Source organism: Boleophthalmus pectinirostris, unplaced genomic scaffold, assembly GCF_026225935.1.
Source record: "Boleophthalmus pectinirostris isolate CB_2022bp ecotype Guang Dong unplaced genomic scaffold, ASM2622593v1 HiC_scaffold_10, whole genome shotgun sequence".
In the NCBI taxonomy this organism is placed as follows: Eukaryota; Metazoa; Chordata; class Actinopteri; order Gobiiformes; family Gobiidae; genus Boleophthalmus; species Boleophthalmus pectinirostris.
This window is the reverse complement of record NW_026570971.1, coordinates 14406835-14434566: the sequence shown is the minus strand read 5'-3', so window position 1 is coordinate 14434566 and position 27732 is coordinate 14406835. Positions and strand designations below refer to the sequence as shown.

General features: G+C 39.2%; 2 protein-coding genes and 4 non-coding genes across 6 annotated transcripts; all 6 read right to left on the bottom strand.

The window, feature by feature from the left end:
• Positions 1–23832: 23832 nt before the first annotated feature.
• On the bottom strand, positions 23833–26139 carry rpl13a (ribosomal protein L13a). Its single transcript, XM_020919392.2, has 7 exons — positions 26008–26139; positions 25446–25518; positions 25180–25245; positions 24890–24991; positions 24536–24621; positions 24302–24361; positions 23833–24084 (listed from the first exon to the last, which is right to left on the bottom strand). Exons 1-7 carry the CDS (start codon positions 26026–26028, stop codon positions 23875–23877), a joined length of 618 nt encoding a protein of 205 aa, XP_020775051.1. The 5' UTR covers positions 26029–26139; the 3' UTR covers positions 23833–23874.
• Positions 24159–24233, bottom strand: LOC129411489 (small nucleolar RNA SNORD50). The gene has a single exon (XR_008633316.1). It is a non-coding gene; the product is annotated as a small nucleolar RNA SNORD50 (small nucleolar RNA).
• On the bottom strand, positions 24697–24770 carry LOC129411491 (small nucleolar RNA SNORD50). Its single transcript, XR_008633317.1, has one exon. It is a non-coding gene; the product is annotated as a small nucleolar RNA SNORD50 (small nucleolar RNA).
• On the bottom strand, positions 25059–25144 carry LOC129411482 (small nucleolar RNA Z195/SNORD33/SNORD32 family). The gene has a single exon (XR_008633308.1). It is a non-coding gene; the product is annotated as a small nucleolar RNA Z195/SNORD33/SNORD32 family (small nucleolar RNA).
• Positions 25311–25391, bottom strand: LOC129411483 (small nucleolar RNA Z195/SNORD33/SNORD32 family). Its single transcript, XR_008633310.1, has one exon. It is a non-coding gene; the product is annotated as a small nucleolar RNA Z195/SNORD33/SNORD32 family (small nucleolar RNA).
• Positions 26140–26530: 391 nt separating the features above from the next.
• On the bottom strand, positions 26531–27655 carry atp5if1b (ATP synthase inhibitory factor subunit 1b). Its single transcript, XM_055158517.1, has 3 exons — positions 27521–27655; positions 26958–27070; positions 26531–26865 (listed from the first exon to the last, which is right to left on the bottom strand). The coding sequence occupies exons 1-3, from the start codon at positions 27587–27589 to the stop codon at positions 26724–26726; spliced, it is 324 nt and encodes a 107-aa protein (XP_055014492.1). The 5' UTR covers positions 27590–27655; the 3' UTR covers positions 26531–26723.
• Between the last annotated feature and the right edge of the window lie 77 nt (positions 27656–27732).

The window sequence follows — 27732 nt, the reverse complement described above, 5'->3', positions numbered from 1 at the left end:
TGCTCTGTACTCATCATGAACCTGGTCCTATGAAGCAGGGTTAAAGGGACAGTCTGGAATTTTGGACATAGGACCTCGTTTCCTAGTGAGCCAGAGTGTTGGAGACACTTTTTAAAATATTCCATCTAGTCCTTGTATATGCAGAGGTCGTTGGTGCTAGGCTAGCGCATGTCAATGGCCATAGTTAGCCTGCCACTAAAAACAGTTTTACCTACTCCACAAAACACCCGAAAAAAATCTATTATTACACCAGACTGTCGATATAAATGTCTGTGTTGATAGAATAATGTTTGAAATAAAACTAACCTTGCATCACATGAATTGTCGCGTGTTGAGGGACTATTTTCTCATATATCAGTCCACCAAGCTTTCTATCAGGAAACACAACTTGCTGCTGCTGCTCAGACATAAATCCTTCAAATGCAACATTGGTTTTACTTCTAAAATTGTTTTGTCAACACAGACTTTTACATTGACAGTCTGGTGTAATAATAGTTTTGCTTCTGGTGTTTTGTGGAGTGGGTAAGACTGGTTTTAGTAGCAGGCTAACTATGGCCATTGACATGCACTAGCCTAGTACCAGTGACCTCTGCAAATACAAGGACTGGATGGAATATTTAAAAAAAAATGTCTCCATACGTCTCCAACACTTTGGCACACTAGGAAATGAGGTCCTATTTCCAAAATGCCGGACTGTCCCTTTAACCCTCTGCTTTCATTAGGACCCACAGGTTCATTGGACTGAGTTGAACAGGAGACAAACTCAGAAAATATAAACTGCATCTATTACATTAAGCAGCATAATTTGACCATTTCACACAATCAAGATCCTCACTTGCTACAAGTGTACTGGTTGTGCTTGCGTACGGCATTAATAGTCCGTATCAATTCTGTAAGGCTGTCTGATGGTAATTTTTTAATAAATGTATTATTGTGTCAAATATAACAGTATATATTGTTGAGGTGATTATTTGAAGTTCTCGTTTATGTCTTAACTGTTTTGTGTGCAAGTCTATAGCCTACCTGGTTTGTTTATCAGATCCCTGCAAGCTAGAAGTGGGTGTAGAAAAATGCAGTCATACACTCACATCAGCTCACACTGAATTATATTGATCTGGATCAAGAAAAAAAGAGTTCAGCCCACACACTGTAAACAGACACGTGGTTTTTGACCTGTGTCCAGTTCAGGGCCATTTGAAGTTCACAGGGAAACCATTTCAATATTCATGAGACATTTCATCTAGAATTATTTACATATTACAAAAGCCCATGAAAAAACCTAGAAAAAAATAATCTGTTTTTTATCCTTTATTCTCAAGCACATTCCAAAAGTCATGCTAACTCAACATGTTTCTATTTTTTAATATTTTTTTTTAGCTTGTTGTATTGTTGTATTGTCCCCTCATCAAAAATCTACTTAGAGTTGTATTTTGCTTCATTCACGCTTGTTTCTTTAATCCATTAATCCAAAATCATCTTCTCTGAGCACTCAAAAATACTCTGTTTGCATTTTGCCCAGATTGTTGCGTCAGTGGTAAAAATCTGAAATGTTCTTGCACAGTTTTTGAGGACACTAAATCATCTGAGTCTTGGAGAGGCTTGGACCAGAGCAAAAATACTAAGTAAAAGTATTACATGAAAAAAATCTAGTTTAGTAAAATATTAAAGTATCTGTTTAAAAATGTACTGTGCTGTAAGAGTAATAACTACAAGTATTTGATGCAGAGTTTGACATCAGTAATAAAGATTGAAATGTTGTGATTTTGATAAACAAAATTCAGCACCACAAAACTTTTTAAAAAAGTATTAATTTCATTTTTTCCCAGCTGTATTTATTTGGATATTTTTGTTTGCTGAAATTATTAACATGTTAAAAATAAACCCTCAGCCCTCAAAATACTTTTCAGACCTGTTCAAAAATGTAGTGGAGTAGAAAGAAAAGAAACCTGCTCTCCAGTGTAGTGAAGTAAAACTAAAAAGTATACACTGTGAAATCTACTTAAGTAAAGTACAGATAAAGATTTTTTTGTACAGTTTTTTACTTGTGCTTTGCTTCATTCCACCACTGAAACTGAGCAGCTCTGTCATCCCACATAAAGCAGAGGTGATGTGGTAATGGCCTCCTTGAACAATTCTTCCTTGTGTTTATTTTCTCCAATTAGCTGCAAATGTGCTGTGTCCAAACTCCTGCCCACTCGGACTCTTTTTATCATGACAGGAGCCAGAGTGAGCGAGAGATACTGGCTTTTAATGAGATACTGCAGTATTAGGATTGTACACAGAAAACATGTACTTCCTAATAATAATCAATTCAACCAGGAGACTTCAAAAATGTGATATTGTGAGAAGAAGAGGAGACAGAGGAGAGGTTGAGTGGGGTGACAGTTCTGGTGAAGGAGAGGAGAGTAGATGTTATTGGTTAGCAGCAGTAACTCAGTTGGTAGAGCGTTTGTCCACTGATCCAAAGGTTGGCAGCTCGAATCCCACTCTCGACATAAACATCACTGGTTGAGCAGTCAGATCCACTTCCCCACAGGTTGGCGGTTTGATTCCAGCTCCCACAGATGAATGCTGCTGTTGTGTCCTAGGGAACACACTATATAGATACAAGGCACTGTATAAAAAAAATGTCACAATTTACCAGGACCCTTTACCATTGATTGAGAGACAAAGAAAGCAGGCTGTGATTGGCTGAAAGTGGCAGGTTACTAGGCAGGCTGGCACCACCTACTGCCTCTGCTCAATTTCTTTTCTCTCCAGCGACTAGGTCAGGAATCGGAATATACTTGACCGTTCGCAAAAACCCTGGAAATGCGAGTTCGGGCACCAGCCAAACAACAAACAGCCATACATTCTTTGTTGGCAACAATTCCCGAGATTAAGGATTTAAAGCCGGAACAAAGAGAATGTTTGGTGAATTTTATCAAGGGGAAAGCCGTTATTGCCCTTCTTCCTATGGGACTTGGAAAAAGCTTACTATACCAGTTAGCCCCATTAGCAGCGCATTACATACATCACGACCAAATAGCAGTGATTAGTTAAATAAAAAAAAATACCCACCAACTGTTGAGCAAACAAATTCTAACACTGTGAGGTCAGACGGTTTCTTCGAAGTGAAACTGGCTGATGAATCAGGCTAGCAGGTTACAGGATGTAGGAACAATAAGTTAAATAAAGTCTTTGTTCCCATTGGATTGCTGTTCAACTGTTCTATTTAACACAAGTTTGTTTATTGGGGCAGAAATTAAAAGAAAAGGGGCCATCTGTGAGGAGTCAGTTCAACTTCAGAGCTGTGGCTCTAACCAGAATCAGGTCAGACTAGTGGGCAGTGGGCACACAGCCTTCTGCTACAGGGAATGAGCCTTTTCAAATCAAATCTATAGTCCTCCGCAGTCCTGTCCTCACCATGAACCCTCTCTCACTCTGGACCTGTTTCTTGTCAATATCTTGTGTCAGAATGACTTTTCATTCATTCTGGAGTTCATTCCTGAACTTTATGCGCTGTAATCCGTCAACAAAATCATTTTCCTGGCCTGGCCTGGTGTTTTGATCCTTGTTTTTTGTGAGTATCTGAGACCTCATAAACCCTCCAGAATGCCTGCCCAATCCATTAAGTATTGTCCAATGGCCAAGCTCTGTAGAGTCTCTTCTGATGAGCGTATCTGAAAACTGGTCTAGAGCTCCACCCATTCTTCAAGGCCATTTTTCATTTAAGTGATACAGCACCTCGCATAACTTATTTTAGATAAAGCTTGTAAGCTGCATTTCTGTAAACCAACAGATGATTAAAAAGATCTTATCTCTGGAGATATCCAAGCTGCACTTTTAAGCTTTTATAAAAGTTACTACCAAACCCTGAACCTTGCACCGTTGTCTTGTTTTTCTACACTATCTACAGAATTCAGAAGGATCTTATACAATCCTTATAAAAGTGGGCCTTTGTTTGTGCCTACACCCCATGTGTCTGAAGCAGGAACCAGTCTGTGCTTCATTAACAGACAGCCTGCAGTGTGCTGAGACTGATCCCACACAAAGCACACACATCAGCCCTGCACAGGTCAGCAAGGCCCACTGCTCCACCAGCAATCACACTACAAAGACACAGTCGCACAAAAGTGACTGTCACATCTTTTCTTTTAGAAAGTAAAGCTGAATTGTTGGAGAATTGATGAATGGGCTGTTAGACATGGAAATTGTGTGTCCTGTGTGCCTGAAGGCAGCGCAGAGCCATACTGAGAACATGCGTCAGGTCCCAAGAGCCGCTTTATTCAGAGAAAGAATCGATCCTGAACGCACCACTGAACGCTTGCCTCGGCCAGTCAATTGTGCAGTCAATTGCGTGCTAAAAGCTGCTATAATCAAACTTGTTGTTACCCAGAATGTATTTACTTCAACATACATGATTAACACAATTTTAAAGCTCGGGTGCTAGATTTTTTTTTTATAAATGAGAATATTTTGTGTTTTATTCTAATGAGTATATTGGAAAAGCAACAATTTGTGCCAAAATGAGTCAAAAATGTGTCAAATACCCCCACTTTAATCCTGTAGCCTGAGAATAACATTGTCAGAGCTACAACTTTTAAGTGAAAAAATGTCCACGCAATCAGCAACCTGTTAGAATCATGTTGCTAGGCTGATGCAGTCAGATCCAGTGCTTCAGAAGATGAACATCTATGTTATTAGAGCCTATTTCAAAACGTGAAATGCCATAGCAAAAGCAAATACAACTTAAACAAGAATATGGCCAATTTGAGACACATTCATAACAGTAGCTTAATTGTCAAGGAGCCCTTTTATCATTCTGGCAAGATTCAAATCTGCAATGATTTAACACAGGCTAAAACCCATGAGTCTTTGTACCCACTTGTAAACAAACAACAGTTTAATGAGGCGTTCTAATTAATACGCCATTCCCTTGTTGGTTATTGTCAACACATTTCATTTCCCTAATCTTTTTTTTCTTTTTTCTTCTTTTTTTTTTTTTGAGGAATGGTCCAATACACTAATGAGGCTTGCCATCAATGTGGAAAGAATATTTGCAAGTCAGTAAAAGTACAATTACATGGCTAAAAATGCACGCAACACGTAAATAAATTAGTACTTAAAGGTTCTATATTACACAAAACTGACCCTTGTGAGCTTTTAGCCATGTTATAATGCTGTTACCTCATTAAAAAAAAAAGCATAACTGGAGTTGTGTTTTGTTTCTTTCGCACGTGTTTGAGTAATTCTGCATTACTGATCTGTCTACATCTGTAAAACTCAAAATGCTCTGTTTCACCTCAAGTCATGAAGCAATAGTTATGAAGTTTACTTTTAGTTGTAGAGATTTGCAATTCCAGGATTAAAATGATCCAAACTGATTCTAGTGAAGTGAAGTGGTGTATGGAATTTAAAAATACACAAGGTGTTTGAGAGGAAAACTCATCTTAAATATGCAGGGTTTGTGTGTTAAACATGTGTGAATGAAACAAAACACAGCTCCACTACTTTAAGATATGCAAGCGGAGTTTACGGTGATGGTAAAATAGGTAACAATTAGCATGCCAGCAGCACACTTCCTGATTATCAGTCAATAAAACACTTAATAATTAGATGCAGGCAGATCAAGAGCTGCTTATACAATATATCTGTACTAGGGAAAGACTCATTTTTGTAAACTGAACAGATTCAAACAATTTTTTTGTGCCATAAAAGTAAAAGGCTTAGGGAATGTGCAATCAAAACTGGACATAGGCTGAGGGAATGTGCAATCAAAACTGCACATAGGCTGGGGGAATGTGCAATCAAGACTACACATAGGTCAAGGGAATGTGCAATCAAAACTGGACATAGGCTGGGGGAATGTGCAATCAAAACTGCACATAGGCTGGGGGAATGTGCAATCAAAACTACACATAGGTCAAGGGAATGTGCAATCAAAACTGCACATAGGCTGAAGGAATGTGCAATCAAAACTACACATAGGTCAAGGGAATGTGCAATCAAAACTGGACATAGGCGGGGGAATGTGCAATCAAAAGTGCATATAGGTCAGGGAAATGTGCAGTCAAAACTGTACATAAGCTTAGGGAAAGTGCAATCAAAACTACACATAGGTCAGGGGAATGTGCAATTATTAATAGAATACAAGATTGCGAAGAGCTTCCCTGTAAAGAGTGACTTAAAGATCCTGTTGCAGTGTGACTTGTGGTCCTACTTGGTCTTTTATTTATTTATGTTCTAGGGTGGATATTTGTGTGGTGCTTTTGTTGTTGTGTTGTCCTGTTTTTGTATTAAAACATGTGATCTTCTCCCAAGACAAATTTCTGCCATGGGAAACAATAAAGGTTTATCTTGGGTACAGCCACGGTTTACAATGTTATCAAAAGTTTATTGTTCAGTTGGTGTACTAGTATAATATAATATAAACCAGCTTGTTCCTATAATAAAAGTGAAATATACCTTATGAAATAACAACGATGTATTACTCTCTGTATATTTTACATCCATGCAGAGTTACAATTTGGTACATTATTCATTCACTTCTCAGTTACACAAAGATCATCCTGTAAAATTCACAGCGAAGAGTTTGTAAGTGCTTTTCGCAACTCTCAGAGACCAATGTGGACTTTGGCCGTGACAGTGAAGCTAACAACACCGACAGCCTGCTAACAGTGCACTTCCTGATTATCCTGATATTCTAGTAAGCGCCATATAATTAGGTATGGACAGTGCGCAGACTTATTTTAACCTTCGACAATATATCTGTACTAGGGCAAGACATATTGTGGTCAAAACATTGGGTACAGCCTTTAAATGCTTCAGTGGTGGAAGAAGTAATCAAACTGGTTACTTATAAGTAAAAGTACAGATACTGGAGCAAAAAAGTACTCAAGTAAAAGTATCCCATGAAAAGTCTACTTAAAACGAAAGTCTTAAAGTACTTGTTTTAAAATGCACTTAAGGAGTAAAGAGTAAAAGTATTTCAAGCTGTTTTTGTGCTCTAATAAAACTTCAAATGCAGTGATTTTGATGAAGAATTTTGTGAAAGTGGAAGAATTTAATTTAGATTTTCCTAGCTTTTTTTTTATTAGTATATTTTTATTTGCTCAAAACTACAAGCATGTTAAAATTAAATCCTCAGACTTTTCAGCAGGTCTCGTACAATCATAAAAAGTACTTTTACTTTTCAGTCCTGTTCAAAAATGTTGTGACTTAGAAAGCACAGATATCTTCTCTCTTGTAGTGAAGTAAAAGTAAAAAGTGCCCACTTTAAAACATACAGTACAGATCCCTTAAATGTCTACTTAACTGCTTTTACTTTTTGACGTTCCACCACTGAAATATTTATAAATGAGTGTGATATGCAAGAGGCTGAAATGTAAAGATCTCTCATCTAGAACCTCACTCATTACAGATCGCCTCAGGTAAGTCTTTCTAATGAAGCTCTTTATACATCATACAGTAAAGTCACTCAGAATTTTAATATATTCTCTATAAGCCATATCTTCATCAGAAACATCTTTACAAATTGAATACCGTTACCCATTGATTTCCGATACAGTCAAAACCACTTCACCGGAGCTGCTATGCAAATGCACGCTTCAAATGCTGCAAACTTTTTTCGCACTTATTTACCATTCCAGGAGAGGGGGTGTTGTACTAGTATTTGTATCCTTGGCCAATGTGTGCGCAGAAAGTCCTTTATGCAGATATATACATGAGTGGAAATAGACGGTGCATGTTAAGGTGACCTCTGAGGAGATATAAATAAAACAGATAGTGTGGATCTGAGCTGGGCGGGAGGAAAACCTCGGGGGATTCTAGCAGGACTCAAAATTTAAAATGTGCCAGAGTTTATGTTGGGGCTTTTGCCTTCCAAGTACAGATGTGTGGGTGTCAGAGTCGATGGGAATATATGATGTATGTAAATATGTGCGGGTATTTAGTTACATTAAGTTTGGTTTTATAACTAAACATCATGGTGTTCAAATGTTTGGTTGTATCTAGAGATAGACCGATATTTGCCTGATATTTGGACTTTTTTTGCATATTGGTTATCAACACACAAAAAAAAAACCTCCACCACAAAGCAATATTTTGCTATGGTCAATCTTCTGTCTAAAAATGCACACACATCTAATACGAAGGGATAACTGTACAAAATGTGACTACACAGTTCTCTTATGGGTTTGGGGTAAAAAATGTGACTGTAGATGAGGTTAAAGTAATAATTTAGGGGGGAAAAAATCAAAACTGACTTTGTATATCTGCCCAAAAATAGTTGGCTCTGTATACTAAATAATCGGTATCAGCATTGTTCATTAAAATATGCTGATATATATATATATATATATATATAGGTCAGTGTATATATATATATAGTTGTATCAGAAATATAAAAGTGTCTAGTTGTATCAGAAAATAAAACTGCTTTTGGTGCATTTTGTGGTTATGTGTCAATAAAGAAAGTAGCACACAAAGTTTACAAATACTATAATACTATATAAGACTCATGTGTCCCATAATGCACTCCTTCAAAGTGTCAAAGTGTACGTTCATGGCCAAAATGAATAATGACTTCTACTACTCTTTCGCCTCTGTGGACATCGCTACAGTGGCTTTTTCAAAATAATGAACTGTTTGAATCACTGTTATGTTATTTTTGTGGGTGTATGAGCTTGATTTTGTCCAGAGTTGAGCAAAATGTCACCCAGTATAGACAAAATAATAAAAGAAGCTCTCTCCCTCTAATTATAGCACATTTTTTATAGCCTGAGAACCAGGAAGTGCACTGTTAGCATTGTGGTGAATAATTAAGATGCTATAATGCATTAGGAAAGTGATAAATAACTTCAGTTTTGTAATTTTTTGGTTATATACTTAATGTTTTTGTTATTATTATTACTTTGTTTAGATCTCTTGAAAGCTGAAATGCATATATGAAAATACACACACGCAGACACACAGCATATGTTAATTCTTGTATTCATTTTCTACAATGATGGCGTCTTCCAGGTGACAGGAGAACAGTGTGGTGATCTGTGGTCATGTTTATGTAAATATGAACTATACCTAGTGCAGCTCGCTGACAGAAAAGCTGCTCAAAACATCATCCGCTCTGTGACAACGCTGCACTTTTCAACGATGGAATTATCATGTGTAGGCCTCCTTTTTAAACAGCCAGCTTCAAAACACTTGCAACATGTTTTTATGTGTACCAATTTAAACCAGAAAGTGCTCCTCTATGTTTTTAAAGCCACCTAAATCCTGCAGGAGGATTCTGATCATGATTGGGCCTAGTGCTATGTTGATCAGGGGTGTCCAAACTATGGCCCGGGGACTAAATGGGGCCATCTAAGCAATCTTTTTGGTCCTCAAGCCACTTGCTGATTTGGCCCAAATGATCCTAGGCAGAACTTTTTCCTCAAAGTGGTGCAAAATTGAGTCATTATATAGTTTATGTTTAGATGTCCTTCAGTAAAAAAAGTTTTGACACCCCTGATGTTGAGAATCGCCAAGCCCCTCGCTGCTATCCAAGTTTACAAATGAAAGAGGGTTTTTGTCAGTGGTTATCTGCTTACCTAAATTCACAAATCCAAGGTTGGTGGTTCAATACTAATCTCAGTCAGTTGTGTCCAGTCCTGTCCTTGAGCACAACACAGAAACAAATTTCATTATAAATGTTATAAAAATTTCAAACATAAAATGAAAACACATTGACACATCCTAACCTTAACCATAGTTAATGCCTAACCTTAACCTAAAAATATTATTATGTGCATGTGAAATTATGTCTGTGAAAACAGTTTAATATTTGGCCCTTTAAATTAGGAGGCAGGTCCTTATAATGAAAGTGTATAAAGATTTTAGTCTTTACAATATTATAAATTCCGATCCCAAAACACAGAAACATGATTATAAAGGTACACTGTGTAACTTTTCTGGTTAAAGGTCTGTCACCTGTTTGTCTCCATGGAAATATTTTTGTTTTTCTGAATCCCAACAGGATGGTTTCAGTTGTCACTGAAGTCCAGGCTTTGTCGATCTAACCAGTGACTTCCAGGAAAGTTGCATGGCGCAAATTCCCGGTTGCCTTGAAGCTGTGTTCTTCACACCCGCCTTTTGCCAGTCCCTCACAAGTTTCTCGCTCACTCCAAACTTTCCTTCTGCTGCATATTTCACTACTTGCAGCAGGACAGTGGGTCTTTCTGCAGGAGACATGTGCAGTAGAGTATGAAGTCACAGTACAGGAGTAATAGGAGCAGCAGATATTGGCATACAAGCCTATAGCGCCCTCTTGTGGCTGTTAGTGTGAAAATTTAAATATATAAGTTGGAGGACCACCCAAAACATGAAAAAAGTGTGACTTATAGTCAGAAAAATACAGTAGATATGTTTAATACCCTACTATTGAACATCCAGAAAGAAAACGTCTCTATGAAGTCAAGCAGGTAGTGGACCCTCCATTTTAGAAGTTACATACTGCATCTTTAAAGTGGATAGTATGCGGATTTCAAATATTTTACTAGCTTCATGATTTTGTTAATTAATCCGCAGAGACGAGCACAGAGCCCGTGCATTTGACAGTGGCTCTCCGCGGTGAGCTCACAGGGGCTGTTTAAATGAATCTAAAACATGCACCCTCATCTGTAAAAGTGACGCTCCACTGTGGTCTGTATGAAGTGTTAATGGTGAACAATCAATAAGATGCTATTGTTCGTGCCTCCCCAGAGTCTAATATTGAAAATAGCCCCAGTCTGTCATGTGGAGAGGGAGCTGTGAGCTGGTGGCATTATTAGGTAGATAAACAAAACAAAACAGAAAATGCATGATACTTTGGTGTCATTTAGAAGTTTATTTTAAGTTTGGTTTATTGCTTGTAACACTTTGTCATTTGTCACTTTTAGTATTTCAGGTTTAATATTTTTAGACAATGCCAGGAGAAAATTAATGCAGAATACTAACACAGGTACACTTGTGATAAGAGGTCATTATAGCAAGGATGTCTCGTGTCGATTGCTTTCCAGGAGCCACCAGATCTAAACCAGGACTAAAATACTAAATTACAACTAATTATACTAAAATACTAAAATTGTAAGTCCATACTATAGGGCTAAGTCAGCTTTAAATTGGACTGCATTGCTACAGTAGGTCTAACCAAGGAAGTGCTCAAAGTAGGACTAAAAAGTAGATTAAATTGATTGTAAAATAAAGGTTCTATATTATGCAGACCTGACTCTTGTGAGATTTTTGCCATGTTATAATACTGTTACCACCTGTGGGGAAGCTGGTCTGACGTGGTCGAAGTAGGATGCAGACTAAAATTTTTTTTTTAAAGTGTCTTTGACCAGACAAAACAGACTTCCGGTAGAATGGAAAATAAAGTGCAACTAAACTGAAAATAAGTAACTCAAATTAAATCAAAGCAACAACAACCTGCACAGAAGACTCTTCCCTAACACCTGCTTGCTTTTATAACCCCCCCCCAGCAGGAAGTACCTCCCCCAGGTGAGTATCAGTTCTAGGTAACTCTTCAAAGCCAAGCAAAGATTTCTTTTCATGGGCCTAAGTCCCCTTCTAAAATCAAAATGTTTAACAAACTAAACAGTGTGTTGATTGTTATAAACAATAAAAAACTAAATACACAAAAATAATGAAACAGAACTTAAACTAGTTCTCCCATCCACGTGGTTCAGCCCACAACCTCCCTCCAAAGTTTTAAAATAGAGGCACGTCCCCTCTTTTGTCTGGACCATGCGGAGCTGCAGGTATGTATGGATGTAACTGAAATGAATCAACAAATAAAGCATATTTAAATGAACAATGTGTTATCTCATAAATTAACCAAAACTAAGAATTATTGTAACTGTATAGTTGAATATTGACAAATTAACAAAATATGAAAATAAACTAATGTGAGTTTAAAATGGGACAAAGGCTCACATCACCTCAAAAATGTACCTGGAGTTGTGTTTTGTTTCATTCACACATGTCTGAGAAATCCTTTAATCCTTCTTTAGTCTGTCTACATTCTCCAAAGCTCAAAATGCTCTGTTCCACCTTGTGATGTCATGAAGTGGTAGTTGTCAAGTTAACAGCTACATTTTGCCTTTTGTTTAGTAGCGACTGGCAATTCCAGGACTGTTATTATTCAAAAGATTCTAGTGAAGGTATGACATTTAAAAACACAGGGCAGTACTTCCTGTATCACCACATTTGAGAGAAGAACTCAGCGTAAATATGCAGGTTTGTGTGTTAAACATGTGTGAAGGAAACAAAAAACAACTCCAGGTCTGTTTTTGATGAGGAAACTACATTATAACATAGATCAGAAAAGGTGTAATGTGGGAATATTACTGTATAAGCAACTTTTGAGGTCAAAATATGTCCACTGCGTGCTGTCTGCCTAATTATAAAGCATTTTATAAATATTGATTGACTGATAATGAGGAAGTGTGTGTTAACATGGTAGCTGTTGTTGTCAGCAACTCATTACTGTGAATAATTAGGATGTTTGGAATGCATAAGGTAAGTGAGGAATAACTTAGTGCACACTTCAAACATTTTAAAATCAACTAGTTATAAAATCAGGTAAAGGTAAATATGAGAACTGTAGAAAACTTGCTGTACCACCAAAGCTTGTGTACCAGAGTTTTTTCTACATCTGACCATCAAGCTAATTTTTACTTGCAAATATGTGTGCTCACAAATTGCATTAGGCAAAATGTAGGTTACAGATTCTGTAATTCTGAGGAGGATCTGTAACCTTTCAAAGTGGCCCATCTTTTAATCATTGTGAAGATCTTGCTCTTTCCCCTTTAGCGAAAAACACTAGCATCCCTTATTTGCATTTTGAGCATATTGTGATTAACATAATATTTTAAATTCACCATTCAGCTATATAAGCACGACTGAACACGCACAAACAGATCACACACCATGATGCACACACAATCAGGTTCTTACTGCATGCTTTTTGTTTCTCAAGTAAGTCTTAATAGTCCTGTTATAATTGCTGCTGGGTTTGCCTTCTAATGAGGAGATTGTGGGTTTGATCCTCATGCCATTTTACATTTTCTTGGGGTTGGATGTCACCCCCTACAACTGTGGCTGTTGGATATTTTCTCACAACATTCAAAGATGTGGTAGTTTGTGCTCCTGCCTTTAATTAGGTCTGGGTTTTTCAATGTTAAAGGTGCAATAGTTTTTCTGATTGAGAGCCTGCTACCTGCCTGTTTCAAAAGGAGATTTTATTGTTTTGTCTGGTAGTTCACATCAACAATTCACATTTTTGAAGATTTTTTTGAGCAATTATAAGACCTATAATTGAATAAGTGCCAATTCATTTGGTTTAATGGTATACTACATGTGGCAGAAGACCTTTTAGAGAAAATACCGTGAGACTTTACAGAGGAAATATGTTTAAGGAATGGGCTATTTCATGCCTCAAGTGGAGGAGTTCACATATCTCGGAGTCTTGTTCACGAGTGTGAGGAGGATGGAGCGTGAGATTGACAGGTGGATCGGTGCAGTGTCTGCAGTGATGGAGTCGCTTTATCGAACCGTTATGGTGAAGAGGGAGCTGAGCCCAAAGCTGAAGCTCTCGATTAACTGGTAGAACTAAGTTCCTACCTTCACCTATGGTCATGAGCTTTGGGTAATGACCGAAAGGAAAAGATTGCAGATACAAGCTGCTAAAATGAGTTTTCTCTGCAGGGTGGCTGGGCGCTTCCTTAGAGATAGAGTGAGGAACTCAGCCACACAGGGAGGAGCTTGGAGTAGAGCCGATGCTTCTCATTGTTAAGAGGAGCAGCTGAGGGGAGGGCATCTGTTCTGATGCCTCCTGGGTGCATCTGGGCATGTCCCATCGGAAGGAGGCCCCGGGGAAGACCCAGGACACGCTGAAGGGACTATGTCTATTGTGTCTATCTAATTTATTTGAACACTTTAGAGCAAAAAGATAACTCAACTACACAGCTCCCTTTAACTGTGGCGAGTTTGTTGTAAACTGAATAAACATAATTTAGGGAAATTGGGCATTGGTTGCTCTGGATTCTAAACAATCGGTATTAGTATCGTCTATGAAAAAGTGTTTATAAATACCAGACATTTCAACACTCCCCACTGACAGTACCACCACAATCCTCTATTCAACTGGAATCACATTTTTGAGCCAATACATGCCTCTAAAAGTGTCCAAGTTTATGAACAAGGGTTAAAGCTGCAAATGCGAGCTTCATATTCTGAAAACATGAAAAATGCATTCTCCACCTCATGTGAGTCAAGGGTATTGGGCCAACAGATTCTGCAGTGCACCCAGGGCACAGTGGAGCTCTGAGCCAAGGCCAAAACATCCTGCAGTCAGAACCACCACATATTCATCTGTGTTCACAGGAGGAGCTGGGCTGAGTATTTCCAGCGGTTATGTGAATTTCCAGGTTCAATCCAGGTTCAAGCCATCTAAAACTAGGCCTATTGATACTTTGCAGCTGATCATCAAAATGCCCCAGGTATGTAATGCTAACTATAGGCACTACTCTGTCAGACTTTAATCAGAAGTTCAGAGTAACATAATCTGACCATAAAGAACTGATTTAGCTACAGGTAAGATGATTTGTGCGCTTAAACACGTCTCTCTTTTTCAGTTAGTCACTCTTAGCCAGGCTGGTGCCACCTAGTGCCTCCGCTCAATTAAATTTCTCTCCACCTACTAGGTCAGGAATCGGAATACACTAGACGGTTCACAGAAACCCCGGAAGTGTGAGTTCAAGCACCAGCCAATCAGCGAAGAGCCATACATTCTGTGTTAGCAACGATTCCCGGGATCGTGGATTTAAAGCCGGAACAAAGAGAATGTTCGGTGAATTTCATCAAGGGGAAAAATGTTATTGTCCTTCTTCCTACGGGATTTGGGAAAAGCTTAATATTGGTTGGGTAAATGAAAAAAAAAACAAACCCGCTTACTGTCGAGCGAACGAATTCTAATGCTGCGAGGTCAGACGGTTTCCACGAAGTGAAACCGTCAAATGAATGAGGCTTTAGTCACTGTCACCTTTTTGTTAAAAATTAAACTCAGACAGGAACATTAAGGTTCATATTAATTACAGGCTTCTGAAAATGTGCTGTTTAAATCCATTTTGTATTTTTTTTCTTCAGACAATCTAAAAATTTTCTTATTTCTTAATGTTTTGTCTGTCAAATTACATTAACTTCAAATATAAATCAGATGTGACCCTTATTTGAGTAGTAGTTTTCCCAAATACCTTTATATTCTTACTGAAGTAATTTCTTGAACTATAACTTATACTTATACTTAGACTACTCCACCCACCTCGGCTTATTTTGTGCAGCTGGCTCACTATGGCAGCCAAGGCCACATGCATATTCATTTGCCTCAGCTTCACCAGCATACTACATTTAAACAATATGTGTGCCTTGCAAATGAAATTACCCCACTCAGCAGTTTAAATTGTTCTTAATTATTCTAGTGTGCTCCTAGCCAGTCCTATCACTCTGCTGAACACAATGGACTCACACTAACTAGCTCGAGCTCATCATTATACTGCAAAATCCACAACCTCGCGTCACTGCCATGGGAAAAAAAAAATGCATTTATAATTTATTTATGTCTTTATAAAATGTATGAAATATTAAAACATCTTGTACCAACTCCATGAACGAGAATGTAGCCGTTTGTAAACAAGTGGGAATTGGCCACAGGGTGTTTTACTAAGAATATAAGATTATATAATACAGTATTTGACAAACTGTACAAAATGGAACAATGTGAATTCACTCTCTAAGTCTGTTCATCATTTCACAGCCCTTTGAATGTATTGAAAACATGTCCAAACATTACAAATCACATTTATATTTAAAAGAAGAACATGGATTTTTCTATCTTCTTCAAGTTGTAAGTTAAGACAGAACATTACTGAGCTCAATGGAGGAATACATTTTTCAAGGCAGCTCTTAGTACATAATATGAATGTTAATAGTGAGACATGAGTATGGGAAACATATATTTACAAAGAATATGAATTATGTGAAAAGTATAATATTATATTATGATTATTATTATAATAATAGTCCATAGTGCTAAAGGTCCTACATGAGCTTTAAGCTGTGTCATAATGCTGTTATCTCATCAAAAACATACCTGGAGTTGTGTTTTATTTCTTTCACAAATGTTTGAGTAATCTAGTTGTATTAGGCTGTCTACATCTCCTCTGTTCCACCTTGTGATGTCCTGAAATGGTAGTTTTCGAGTTTCAGCTACCTTTTACCTTTTGTTTAGAAGAAATTGGCAATTCCAGGAAAACTGTCCGACACCTTACGAGGGGAAGCAGTGCTTCACTAACAGTGTTTACAGTGCTGATGGAGAGCTATTGACCTCGACTGGGGATGTTGTTGCACGGTGGAAGGAATACTTTGAGGATCTCTTCATCTCTTCAATCTCATCATCACAGAAGCAGAGGCTGAGGACTAGGAGGCGGATCGTCCGTCACTGGCTGAAGTCACAGAGGTGGTTGGCAAGCTCCTTGGTGTCAAGGCTCCGGGGTGTAGGAGATCTGTCCTGAGTATCTCTAGCCTCTGGATGTTGTGGGGCTGTCTTGGATGACACGCCTTTTCAACATCGGTGGTGAGAGTCTGGACTGGCAGACCGGGGTGGTGGTCCCTCTGTTTAAGAAGAGGGACTGGAGGGTGTGTTCCACCTACAGGGGAATCACAATCCTCAGCATCCCCGGTAAGGTCTATGCCAGAGTAATGGAGAGGAGAATCCAGCTGACAGTCGAACCTCGGATCCAGGAGGAGCAGTGCAGTTTTCATCCTGGCCGCAGAACACTGGACCAGCTCTACACCCTCCATCGGGTGCTCGAGGGTTCATGGGAGCTTGCCTAACCTGTCTACATGTGCTTTGTGTATCTGGAGAAGGCATTCGACCGTGTCTCTCATGGTTTCCTGTGGGGGGTGCTCTGGGAGTATGGGGTATGGGGCCCTTTGCTAAGGGCTGTCTGGTCCCTGTATGACTGGAGCAGGAACTGTGTTCACATTGCCAGCAGTAAGTCAGACCTGTTCGCGGTGCATGTTGGACTCCGCCAGGGCTGCGCTTTGTCACCGGTTCTGTTCATTGTAAAGACAGAATTTCTAGGCACAGTCAGGGGCCGGAGGGTGTTTGGTTTGGGGACCACAAGATCAAATCACTGCTGTTTGCAGATGATGTTGTCCTGTTGGCTTCATCAGGCCAGGACCTGCAATGTGCACTGGGGTGGTTTGCAGCCCAGTGCGAAGCTCTCCATCGAATCAGAGGCCATGATTCTCAACCGGAAAAAGGTGGCTTACCCTCTCTGGTTAGGTGGAAAGTCCCTGCCTCAAGTGAAGGAGTTTAAGTATCTCAGGGTCTTGTTCATGAGTGAGGGGAGGATGGAGCGTGAGATTGACAGGCAGATCGGTGCAGTGTCTGCAGTGATGCGGTCACTGTATTGATCAGTTGTGGTGAAGAGGGAGCTGAGCCAAAAGGCAAAGCTCTCGATTGTCTATTCCAGTACCCTGGAATTAAACAATACTAGCAAGATCCTCCACCAGAAAAGTTATACATGATGGTACACCTTTAATTGTAATTCCCATTTTTCCACCATATACATAGTTTCCCAGCTATACTTTGAGTTATAAAACATAAAAATACTAAAAGTTAGCTTTAGAATTCGTAAATTGTCAGGCTCTAATCTGTGAACTCAGTGGAGCAGCAGTAACCGCTCTCTGATGAAATGGGCATTGACACAGAGAAAATGACACTGCACTATTTCCAATCTATTCATATAGTACAATGCAGCGGCCAGTCGCCACAGCCAGTCTCTATGGGATTTCAAATTGGTATAGAAAATATGTTTTAAAAATCCATAAAATAAGAACATGCAACCCAGAGCTTACGGATAAGATGAAGTTAGAATTCATTTCTTGCAAAAATGAAAAGTCTTGAATCCGTGTGCGTGCTCATGTTATTCTAATCTTTTTATTAAATGTATTTTCTTCATGAGAGCTCTAGTTCCCCGGCTGCCTGGCTCACACGGTTTTCAAATGTAATCAGATTATGTTTGCGTGAAAAGGATTTACTCGTGTCATTACTCACAATATCAGCACAATGAACCCAAAACGCTGTGTACTTCAGGAGAGGGGGTTTGCTGTTCTTGTCATGTGAGAGCCTGAAAAGAATGAGATATTAAGGTATTATAATATGAAACATTTTGAGAACTTTTTTCGCCCATTCAAAAGATAGAATATTTTGATTCTTTTTGGTAATCACTATGGCAAAAGTTCATTTTTTTCCATTCTAAAACCCATTGGGGTGGAGAGGGCAACATTTTATGACAGAGTTGGTTTTATTGGTGTTTTTAAGATTGTAAAAGGTGATGATCAAACTCCCAGATGGAGAGAAAGAGACAGTTTTCTCTTTTGATTACATTGTACTTTGCCAGTGAAGTATCTGAAAGGTAAAAGCACATGTTGAACCTGATCATAGAACTGACTAGACCCAAGAACTCACTATATAACCCAGACAGAGCAGGCTGTACTTTCTCAGAAGATTGAAGTCCTTTAACAGTCAGTGAAGATCTTATTGCTTTGTCTGGAATGCTTCACAGTTTAGCATTAAACCTTTCTATCTTCATGGAGAAGAAACCAGACCAAGTTATAGCTCAGGTCTGTGGAGATGGAACCTTGCTCACAGTCAGAACGCCTGTTTTTCTAGTTATTTTTGAGCTATAAAACCACCTGTAATTGAATAAATGTAAGGTTTAATGTCACACTGTAGAACATTCCAGGCAGAGAAATGTACAAAACCCGGGAGGGCTCATAACAAAAGCAAACGAAGCAAAAAATACAAATGCCACAACACAACATAAAGCCACAACAAACCAAAAAAAGCCACAACGGTAGTGACCACTTGGACTCTTGTTTCCGACAGACCAAGTGTCGGTCAGACTGTTCACTTCTCCGTTCCTTTATGTTTCACATTCTTGTTCTCCTTTAACTTTTCCCATTCGCTTCCCGCTTGATCTTTTAACATTTCGCATGGTCTGTCAGAAAATAGAGTCTCGCGGTCACTTCCGTGAGGCTTTTTTTGGTTTGTTGTGGCTTTTTGGTGTGTTGTGGCATTTGCATTTGTGTTATGGCGTTTGCATTTGTGTTGTGCTGTTTGTATTTGTGTTAAGGCATTTGTATTTGTGTTGTGGCCTTTGTATTTGTGTTCTGGCATTTGTATTTGTGGGTAAAAGTTACACAATGCACCTTTAAATATCTTTTCCATGTTACTATGTGTGTTTCTATTTCTATATATTCCATATTGCTGCTGCTGGACTTAAATTTCCTTCAGGATCAATAAAGTATCTGTCTATTCATCTATTTTAAAACAAAAAACTGCATTTAACAACATTCACTTTAGCTGCCTCCATCTGTATTAAATATAATTGGGCTATAGAATAATATCGTCATGTCATTTGAAACCCTGCAGTAAGAAAATGCAGATGTCTTATCTTCGTAATTACTGAGCCACATGAAAACTGGCACAACCCAATTTGTCCATTGCTCTCTACCATTCATACTAATACACTCTCTCTCTCGTTTATGTCTTAAGATTCAGCTCCCTGTCACAATTGTCCTTCTCCACAATTTCCACTGCAGCAGCAAAACTAAGATTCAAGTGTTGCCCAAGAACACGATAACAGTACTAGAGCTAGGATCGAACCAACAACTGTTTGGTATCTAGGCAACGAAATGCTCCAAATGACTTATCTAAAAACAAGCATAGTGGATTTCACATGAACCGAGCACGCTATTCCAGGCAACAGCTTCCTAAACAGCCGTCACTGTGTTCCACCATCTGTCTCACGGCCAAACGCATCCAGGTTTTATTATTAGGAGTTTAATAGCCTGTCAAATAATACTCTATCTGCTCCAGTGCCTACAGAGACTTTTTACACTGAATACCACCTCACCAATATGACGCCTACCTGACTTTTACTGTCTTAAAAATATGAAAAGACTAAAAACAAGATCGAGCTCATTTGCAGTGGTCCAAAGTTGTTCCTCATTTACCTTATGAGTTCGGAGCATCCTATTTATTCACCATGATGAGTTTATAAGTGCTTTTCACAAACTTCAGAGACCAGAGAGGGTTTTGCATCTACGGTAAAGCTTACAACAACTAGTGAGGTAACTGTACACTTCCTGATTCTTATTTTGATCTCAAGAGCTTCTTGGACAGTATAGGACTATCCGAACTAAGGCAAGGAAAAAAAAAAGCTCAAATATATGGGGGGAAAAAATCAGCTACAGGCTCTTTAAGCAGAGGAAGTCTGGACTAAACCAGGACTAACCAGGTCTAAAGAAACACTAATCCAGGACTGTGAAAAAATATCATCTTTCAAAGCAGCCAATCCATGAACCTTCACGTCATGAGAATACATTTAGGCCATTTATCTTATATTAAACTGTAATCACATTGTCCCTGGGTATTTACTAGTTATTTTTATGAATGACTATTTTGTTTAGACAGGTCCAATTACGTGCCTGTCAAACAGCGGAACAGATCTCAAATGTGTTTGAGGCTGTGTTCCTCTGAGTGACAACCGTTACTGTTTATCCAATAACTCATATGAATGCTTCTATGTTTAAAATGTGTCAATTTAGACATCATTTACAAGAATAAGACAGCCAGAGTTTCACACATGGTGTGTGATGGACCCCACTGGTGAGATAAAGGTGCACTGTGTAACATTATGACAGAGGGTTGTCCACCTACTCCTCTCACAGATGTTATCGGTTTAAAGTGATCAAACTCCAAGTAGATGAGCAGGGGCAACTGTGACTCAGGGGTTAGAGCAGCGGTCTCCCAACGTGAAGGTCAAGGATCAATTCCTACTCATACCAAATTCTGCCTTTGCATCCTGACACTGACTGATGAGCCAATGGCAGTCTCGCTTCCATCAGTCTGCCACAGGGCAACTGTAACTACAGAAGTAGTAAACCACCTCAGAGTATGGAGTGAAATAATAATGAGTACAGTGCTTTGACAAGCCTGTAGTGCATTATTAAGTGTGGGGCATTATTACAAGTCAGATCTGTGGAGTGGAGACCCACAGTAAGAATTCACATTTATCAAGAGACTTTTGGACAATTAAAGCAACATTCCAAGCAAATCTCTAAGGAGACAAGCAAGTGGTACCGCATGTGGTACCTGATTCAGCATTAATGTGTCATTTTAGATGTAATATTTTGCATTTCCTTATTCAAGGTACTTTTCATGTGGTGATAGTGGCACAGTTGGGCGATCAAATACCTGGAGGAGAGTCAGTTCTGACCTTACCATGTGTGTATGTCAACAGAAGAGAAAGGGGCAAACAGGAAAAAAATAAATAAGTAAGAAAATTATCCTAGAAAATAATGCAAATAAGTCAGGTAGAGAGAAGACAACAGTGAATGGTGATGCAACATCCTGTAAAAAGCCAGTCGTGGAATGTGCAGGAAATATGCCTTATAGCTACATATGTTCTGGGTGGGCTGACTATATATAGGCTATGGAACGATGTGCTTGTCATCTATAAACCTCCTCTCGCCATCCAATGCTTTAATCAGTAAAATAGCCAATGTTCCGCTTTAGAGTCCATCGCTTGGAATGAAAAAGGCCCTCACGATACCTGCACAAAGCACAGGCAGCGTAACCAATCACCACAGCGACGCAGAGAGATGCTCGGAAGAGTTGTCGAGGCAGCAGAGTACAGAGAGCCCAATCAGACATATGGAGAGAGGAGTGTGGAGATACAAAAGCCCAGAGTTAGATAGGGGGATCAGGAGACAACCAGGAGGGAGGAGAGGAGTCGCCCGAGGAGGGAGGAGAGGAGCTTAAGGAGAAGTCGGAGTTAATTGGCAGCACTTTTGAAGGCTTTGCAGGCCTCAGCAGATATGCAGATAAACACGCCGATTATCTCCATCTGGATTCATGTTCTGCTAGCGATTGAGAAATCAGAAATGCATTTGAATTATAAAACAAATAAGCAAGGGTCTAATGGTGTGGCAGTTTGAAAATTGAGTAAAAAGATGATGGTCCTTGGACAGACGTGGGAAGTACAGTTATGAGTACATTTAGGCCTACTTGAGCAACTTTTTAATACAACTGTCTTTGAGTAAGTGTCAGACACACGTTTATTCCTATTTAAGTAAAATATTTGACTCTTTTCACTATGAGTACTGTAATGTTCTGAGTTTACCCATGTTTTATTCAAAAGTCATGGGTGGGATTAATTTAATTTTTTATCTTAAAGGGCCCATATTATGCAAATCTATTGTTACCTACAGACCTGGAGTTGTGTTTCATTCACACACGTTTATCACACAAATCCTGCATATTTAGGCTGAATTCTTCTATCAAACAGAAAACACTCCACTCTGTGATGTCATGTGGTAATACAGGAAGTGCTCCACTGTGTTTTTAAACTCCATACTCCTTCACAAGACTCATTTGGATGATTTCAGTCCTGGAATTGCCAATCTCAGCTGAACAAAGGATAAACAATAGTTAACTTGAGAACTACCACGTCATGGCATCGCAAACTGGAACAGAGCATTTTGAAATGTAGACTAAAAAAGTGTGAATGAAACAAAACACAACTACAAATATGTTTTAAATTAAACCATGTAAGAATGCTCCATTGTTGTGTAATATGGGACCTTTAAAGGTTAAAGCATTAAGTGTACAGGAAACATGCATAATTACTTTTCTCTCGAGTTCATTGACTTGCTCAGCATAGCCCAAATAAGGTCCTTTAAAGCCAGGGTCTAACAGAAAGGACTAGTCTCTGATCCAGGGCAGTCAATCAAACCTCATAGCCTCCACAGTAAATCTGCAGTTTTGAGTGTGGTTTTAAAAGAGCTTTAAAGAAATCCTTATTTGAAAATCTGACAAAGCTTGATCAAAAATATGGCATCAAGTGTGGCAAAATGCTGGTAGACACTGCTTTAATAATAAAATTATGTCTGTGTATATATAAATTATAGGCCTAGCTAACAAACTGAACAAGTAGGTGTTAGTTTCAGAGTAGTATGAGTGGAGTTAGCTCCTTCCTACAGAGAGATATAAGGCAGTGTCCAACAACGTATTTGACCAAAATAAACTTTTGTCCAGTTGACAAATTTGAATTTATCCTTTGCCATGGATTCTACCTGTACAACTGAGGGATTTTACACACATGGCATCAAATGAAAATTGAGATCACTGAATGAATGAGAACAGGACGGCCAAGACTGAGTGAAATTGGTACATAAACTGTTTGAGTAATCTGCTCCCAGTGTAAGGCAAACCCTTAAAGTAAAATGTTTTCCACCAAATCATTTGCAGTTAGCCAGTGCACCCTTTGCCCAAATTTAGACCGATAGTGCCCTCTGGTGGACTTTATAATACATGCTAGAAATAATCTGTGAAACAGGAACCGCTACATGCATTTCAGGTATTACTTTTTGTAAAATAGCCACCTAATGTGCACTGAGTCTTTGGCAGAGACTAGTTTCTGAACTAAAGAAGAGTTAAAAATGGTAAACATGTATTTTTAGACTAGTATGGTTTTAGTGCAGTCAATTCTTCCAAACACACATTCATTCTTTGAGGATCAATGGCAAAGTAATCAGCGCCATTACACATAATCTTCCCTGCATCAAATTGTTACTTGTGATAATTTCTAACTATTTAAGGAACAAATTTTATTCCACAACTCATTAAAAATAAGTGTGCTCCTAAGTACCTTGTGTTATACAGTTCGCTTGAAAAAACTTTACAAATGAAAGCAGACCATAGACCTTCTATAAACACGTATTTATTGAGCAGAAGCAGCCAGCTCAGACAATGACGCCGTATTGTTTGAGAACATCTGTGTATTTTGCGATCTTGCTCTCTACATTTTTCTCTGCCTGCCTGGTCAGCTTGGTCACCACCTTCGTTTTGGCGTAGCGGAGCTTGGCCTTCTCTTTCCTCTTCTCTTCCAAAGTGGCTGTGATTGCCTGGTACTTCCAGCCAACCTCATGTGCCAGACGGCCCAAGAGCGCAAACTGGAAGGCAAAAAAAAAACCCTTTTAGTTCTAAATCAGAGAGAATGTACCACAGCACAAAGCACTTCTCCATCAACTCAGTAGTCAGATCCGTAAAGATTTTTTCATCAGAACTGATCAGATTCGGGATAAAGGGCTCATCACTGTGAAGGTCTATTAACGGCCAATCAAAGCCATCTATAAAGCTTGAGATCTACGGTATAAACTCAAGACTCACCTTGCGGGCAGGCTTCAGACGCACAATTTTCAGGGCTGCGGGAACCACCATGCGCTTTCTCTGTAAACACCAAAACAGTTTAGCACGAGAGGGAAAAACAGATGAATTATGATTGCTTCCTGTTCTCGTCTCAGCTTTGTTTCTTTTCACTACAGCTCAAACAAGGTAGATAGGTTTAAAGGTTGACATCACTGACAAAGGCCTAGAGAAATATTCAGCATTTAGTCTCAATACCTTATCATAGGGTGGGGGGATGCCATCAAACACCTTCAGCCTGTCCAGAGCAGCCTGGCCCCTCTTGGTTTTGTGGGGAAGCATACCTTTGTAAAGAACAAAAATACTTAAACACAAGTAATGGAATAGACGAGGTTTAGCTACAGCACAAGTTCTAACTCAACTCAGTAGTCAGATCCGTAAGGTTTGTCTCATCAAGAGGCTCAGCTTCGGGATAAAGAGCTCATCACTGAGTAAGAACTTATGTGGGTAAGTTTTACATGTTGTAGGGTGCCTTATTAAAAGCAATTATACAACTGTACTTTTAAATTACATGCAGTGTCTTCCATTAATTGAGCACAACAACGCACTGACCTCTGACAGTCCTCCAGAAGATGCGGCTGGGAGCTCTGAAATGGTAGGGTCCACGGGAGGGGTTGGTGTTCATCCTTTTGCGCAAGAAGGCAAGGTACTTCACTGGAGAAGAACAAGGTGATTAATTAAAAATAATGCACAGTACTGAGCTCTACAGAAATCACTTTTATATGTCTCAGATGGTAGTGCATGTAAGGTATTCTCATGGTCAGTTAAACTCAAAACAATTAACGGTTAAGTAACATCACAGACAGAATTTCAGATCACATTTAAGTGTGAATCATACTCACGTTTGTTGCGGTAAAAGTTGCCAGAGATGTTAATGCCCTCACATCTCACAACCACAACCTTCTGCCCTGAAAAGGATAATACAATGTTTAGACACTAAATACAAATAAGAGAACTATACACTCCTCTGCACTGTGTCTCAGATGGTAGTGCATGTAAGGTTTTCCCATGGTCGTTAAACTCAAAACTGGACAAAAATCTCATCACTGACAGTTAGCAGATTATACATTAGAATACCATGTGTAGACAACAGGAGTATTTCACTTACCCAGCAGGACCTGTTTAGCTACGATGGCAGCAAGCCGCCCGAGTAGATGGCCCCTGCCATCAAGCAGCAGAACCTGAAAATAAAAAAGGCATGGGATAAAACCAACTGCGACAACACTTCCACTGAACATTTGGAAAATAACTTCTAATGTCAAAGCAACTCGTCCAGGCCATTAGCCACATGGTTTACCCCATAGCCTTTAGCCTACATAAATATCTACGTAAACGGTCAGATTTTATTTGTATGTGTATTCACAAACCAAGTATGAAAAAAAGTTTGAGTTTTACTTGTCCCAGTAGCAGACTGTACTACACTGCTTTATCCTCACAATCTAGCGAGGGGAGCTTCAGACCAGAGCATTGCGGGAGCTGCCATGTTGACGGCATGCTCTTCCCGTCAGGGATAGAATTAATCAAAAGTACGGAGCAGAACAACGCAAGAATGCGATTCCAACACCAAACGAAAGGCATGGGGTTATAATGTGAGGATACATCAGCAAAGGTGACGTTTCCACCCAGAATATGGCAGAAAAAGTAGAAATATTCCGAGTGCATGCACACACCTTATTAAACCGGTCCGCCATGACGAGCCAAAAGAAAGACACACGGGGCTGCCGTGCTAAAAGGCACGGGCAGGCGGAAGTGACGACACCGCCTTGTGCTGGTGCTCCTGACAGGACTGCTGCCCCCTAGTGACATTAGTGTGACATAAAGGCACATTTTAAAGTGAGCTGTATTTATTACGCGTATCCGTGAGCATCCAATAAATGCTCGTTACATTCAGTGTAACTTAAGCCCACATATTTACTGCTGCTACTGAAGACAGTCTAAGCCTTAAACTTACAATTTAGAACTAAAAACCCAGGGTTCAACTTTGCTGTGGACCCCCACTGTGTCATCTGCCATCTCCATCCTCACCCAGCTGTAACCCACTGACATGTCTGTCACCATGCATTATTGTCTGTAAAGCTTTTGTTTGTTTTTTAACAGGAAAGCACAAAAACCAACGTGTGTCAAAAGTCCCCCATGTGACAACACTCCCTCAGTTCCCAGTTTTATCTATACACAAATGAAACAGCTTTCCAGTACTTTTCACACTTTAATTTACATAACAAATTTTAAACAAACAAGATCACAGTCATTATTTAAGCTTACCACTCAATATGAAAAGTTGAAAACAACTTAACAGTTCTAATCATGTATCCATAGAACAATCATCCACACATTGTTTCCCAAGGTGCATGCAGTTGATCTTTTGGTATGGTAAGAAGAGAACCAGTTAGTCATCATGTTTAAGCTTTCTGATCTTTCCCTTGTGACGGTCAATCTCTCGCTGGAGGCGTTCAATCTCCTTTTTGTGATGGTCAATTTCCTCCTGGTGGTGCTGCTTCAATGCATCCAGTTGTTCCTGCTCTTTACGTCTAAAAGTGACAAGTATCAGAGTGAACTAACATATTCAGACATAGTGAGGAAAACTTAAAAGGAAAAAAAACAACAACAAAAAAACACAGACCTGAAGTAGAGCTCCTCCTCAGCTGCCTCTCTCTTCCCAAAGGCTCCACCTGCTGTTCTGACAGAACCTCCACCCCCTCCTCCCTTTCCAGCACCTTTGCCAAGCTCACCAAGCTGTACAGAATGAATATAATGACAGGTTATAGAGAGTTTTTATGTTTACACGTTTGGCATATTAACCCAGTGACACAGCTGAATTTGTTCTATTACATAAACCAGAAGAACCCATTAAAAAAAACAAAGTCCATAATGAAGGTCATTACTGGAGTTCATTGTTGTAAATTGTAAATATCAGAGACCTCAACCAAAGGGTCAACTTTTTGTTCAAAACTACAGACTACAAAATACAGGCCAATATGTTGAGATTTGTTACACAGAATGAGAACAAAAAAACAACACATTTAATAGTAATATATCATTTATATTTTAAATATATAACAGTAGATTTCAAAATTTGAAATGTCCCCAGTCCCAAAATGTCAAGCTGTTTTTTTCAATGACACTGAAAATGAAGATAAGCACGGTCTTTGCCCAATGCTCATACATATCTTAGATTTGGTTTACCTGATCGGAAGACATTCTCAGCTGAGAAGTGACAAAATTTCTGATATTAGGCCTCAAAAACCTCGCCATGGTTTCAGCTCACGGCGCGGACAGCGGCGGTGGAGCGGAGCTTGTCCTTGTCCACAGAAATACACAGGGCCAAACCATTCTCCACACGGGGGGGGGCACGAAGAGTCAGATTCTTCTCTAAAAGCTATACAATATATGTTTTT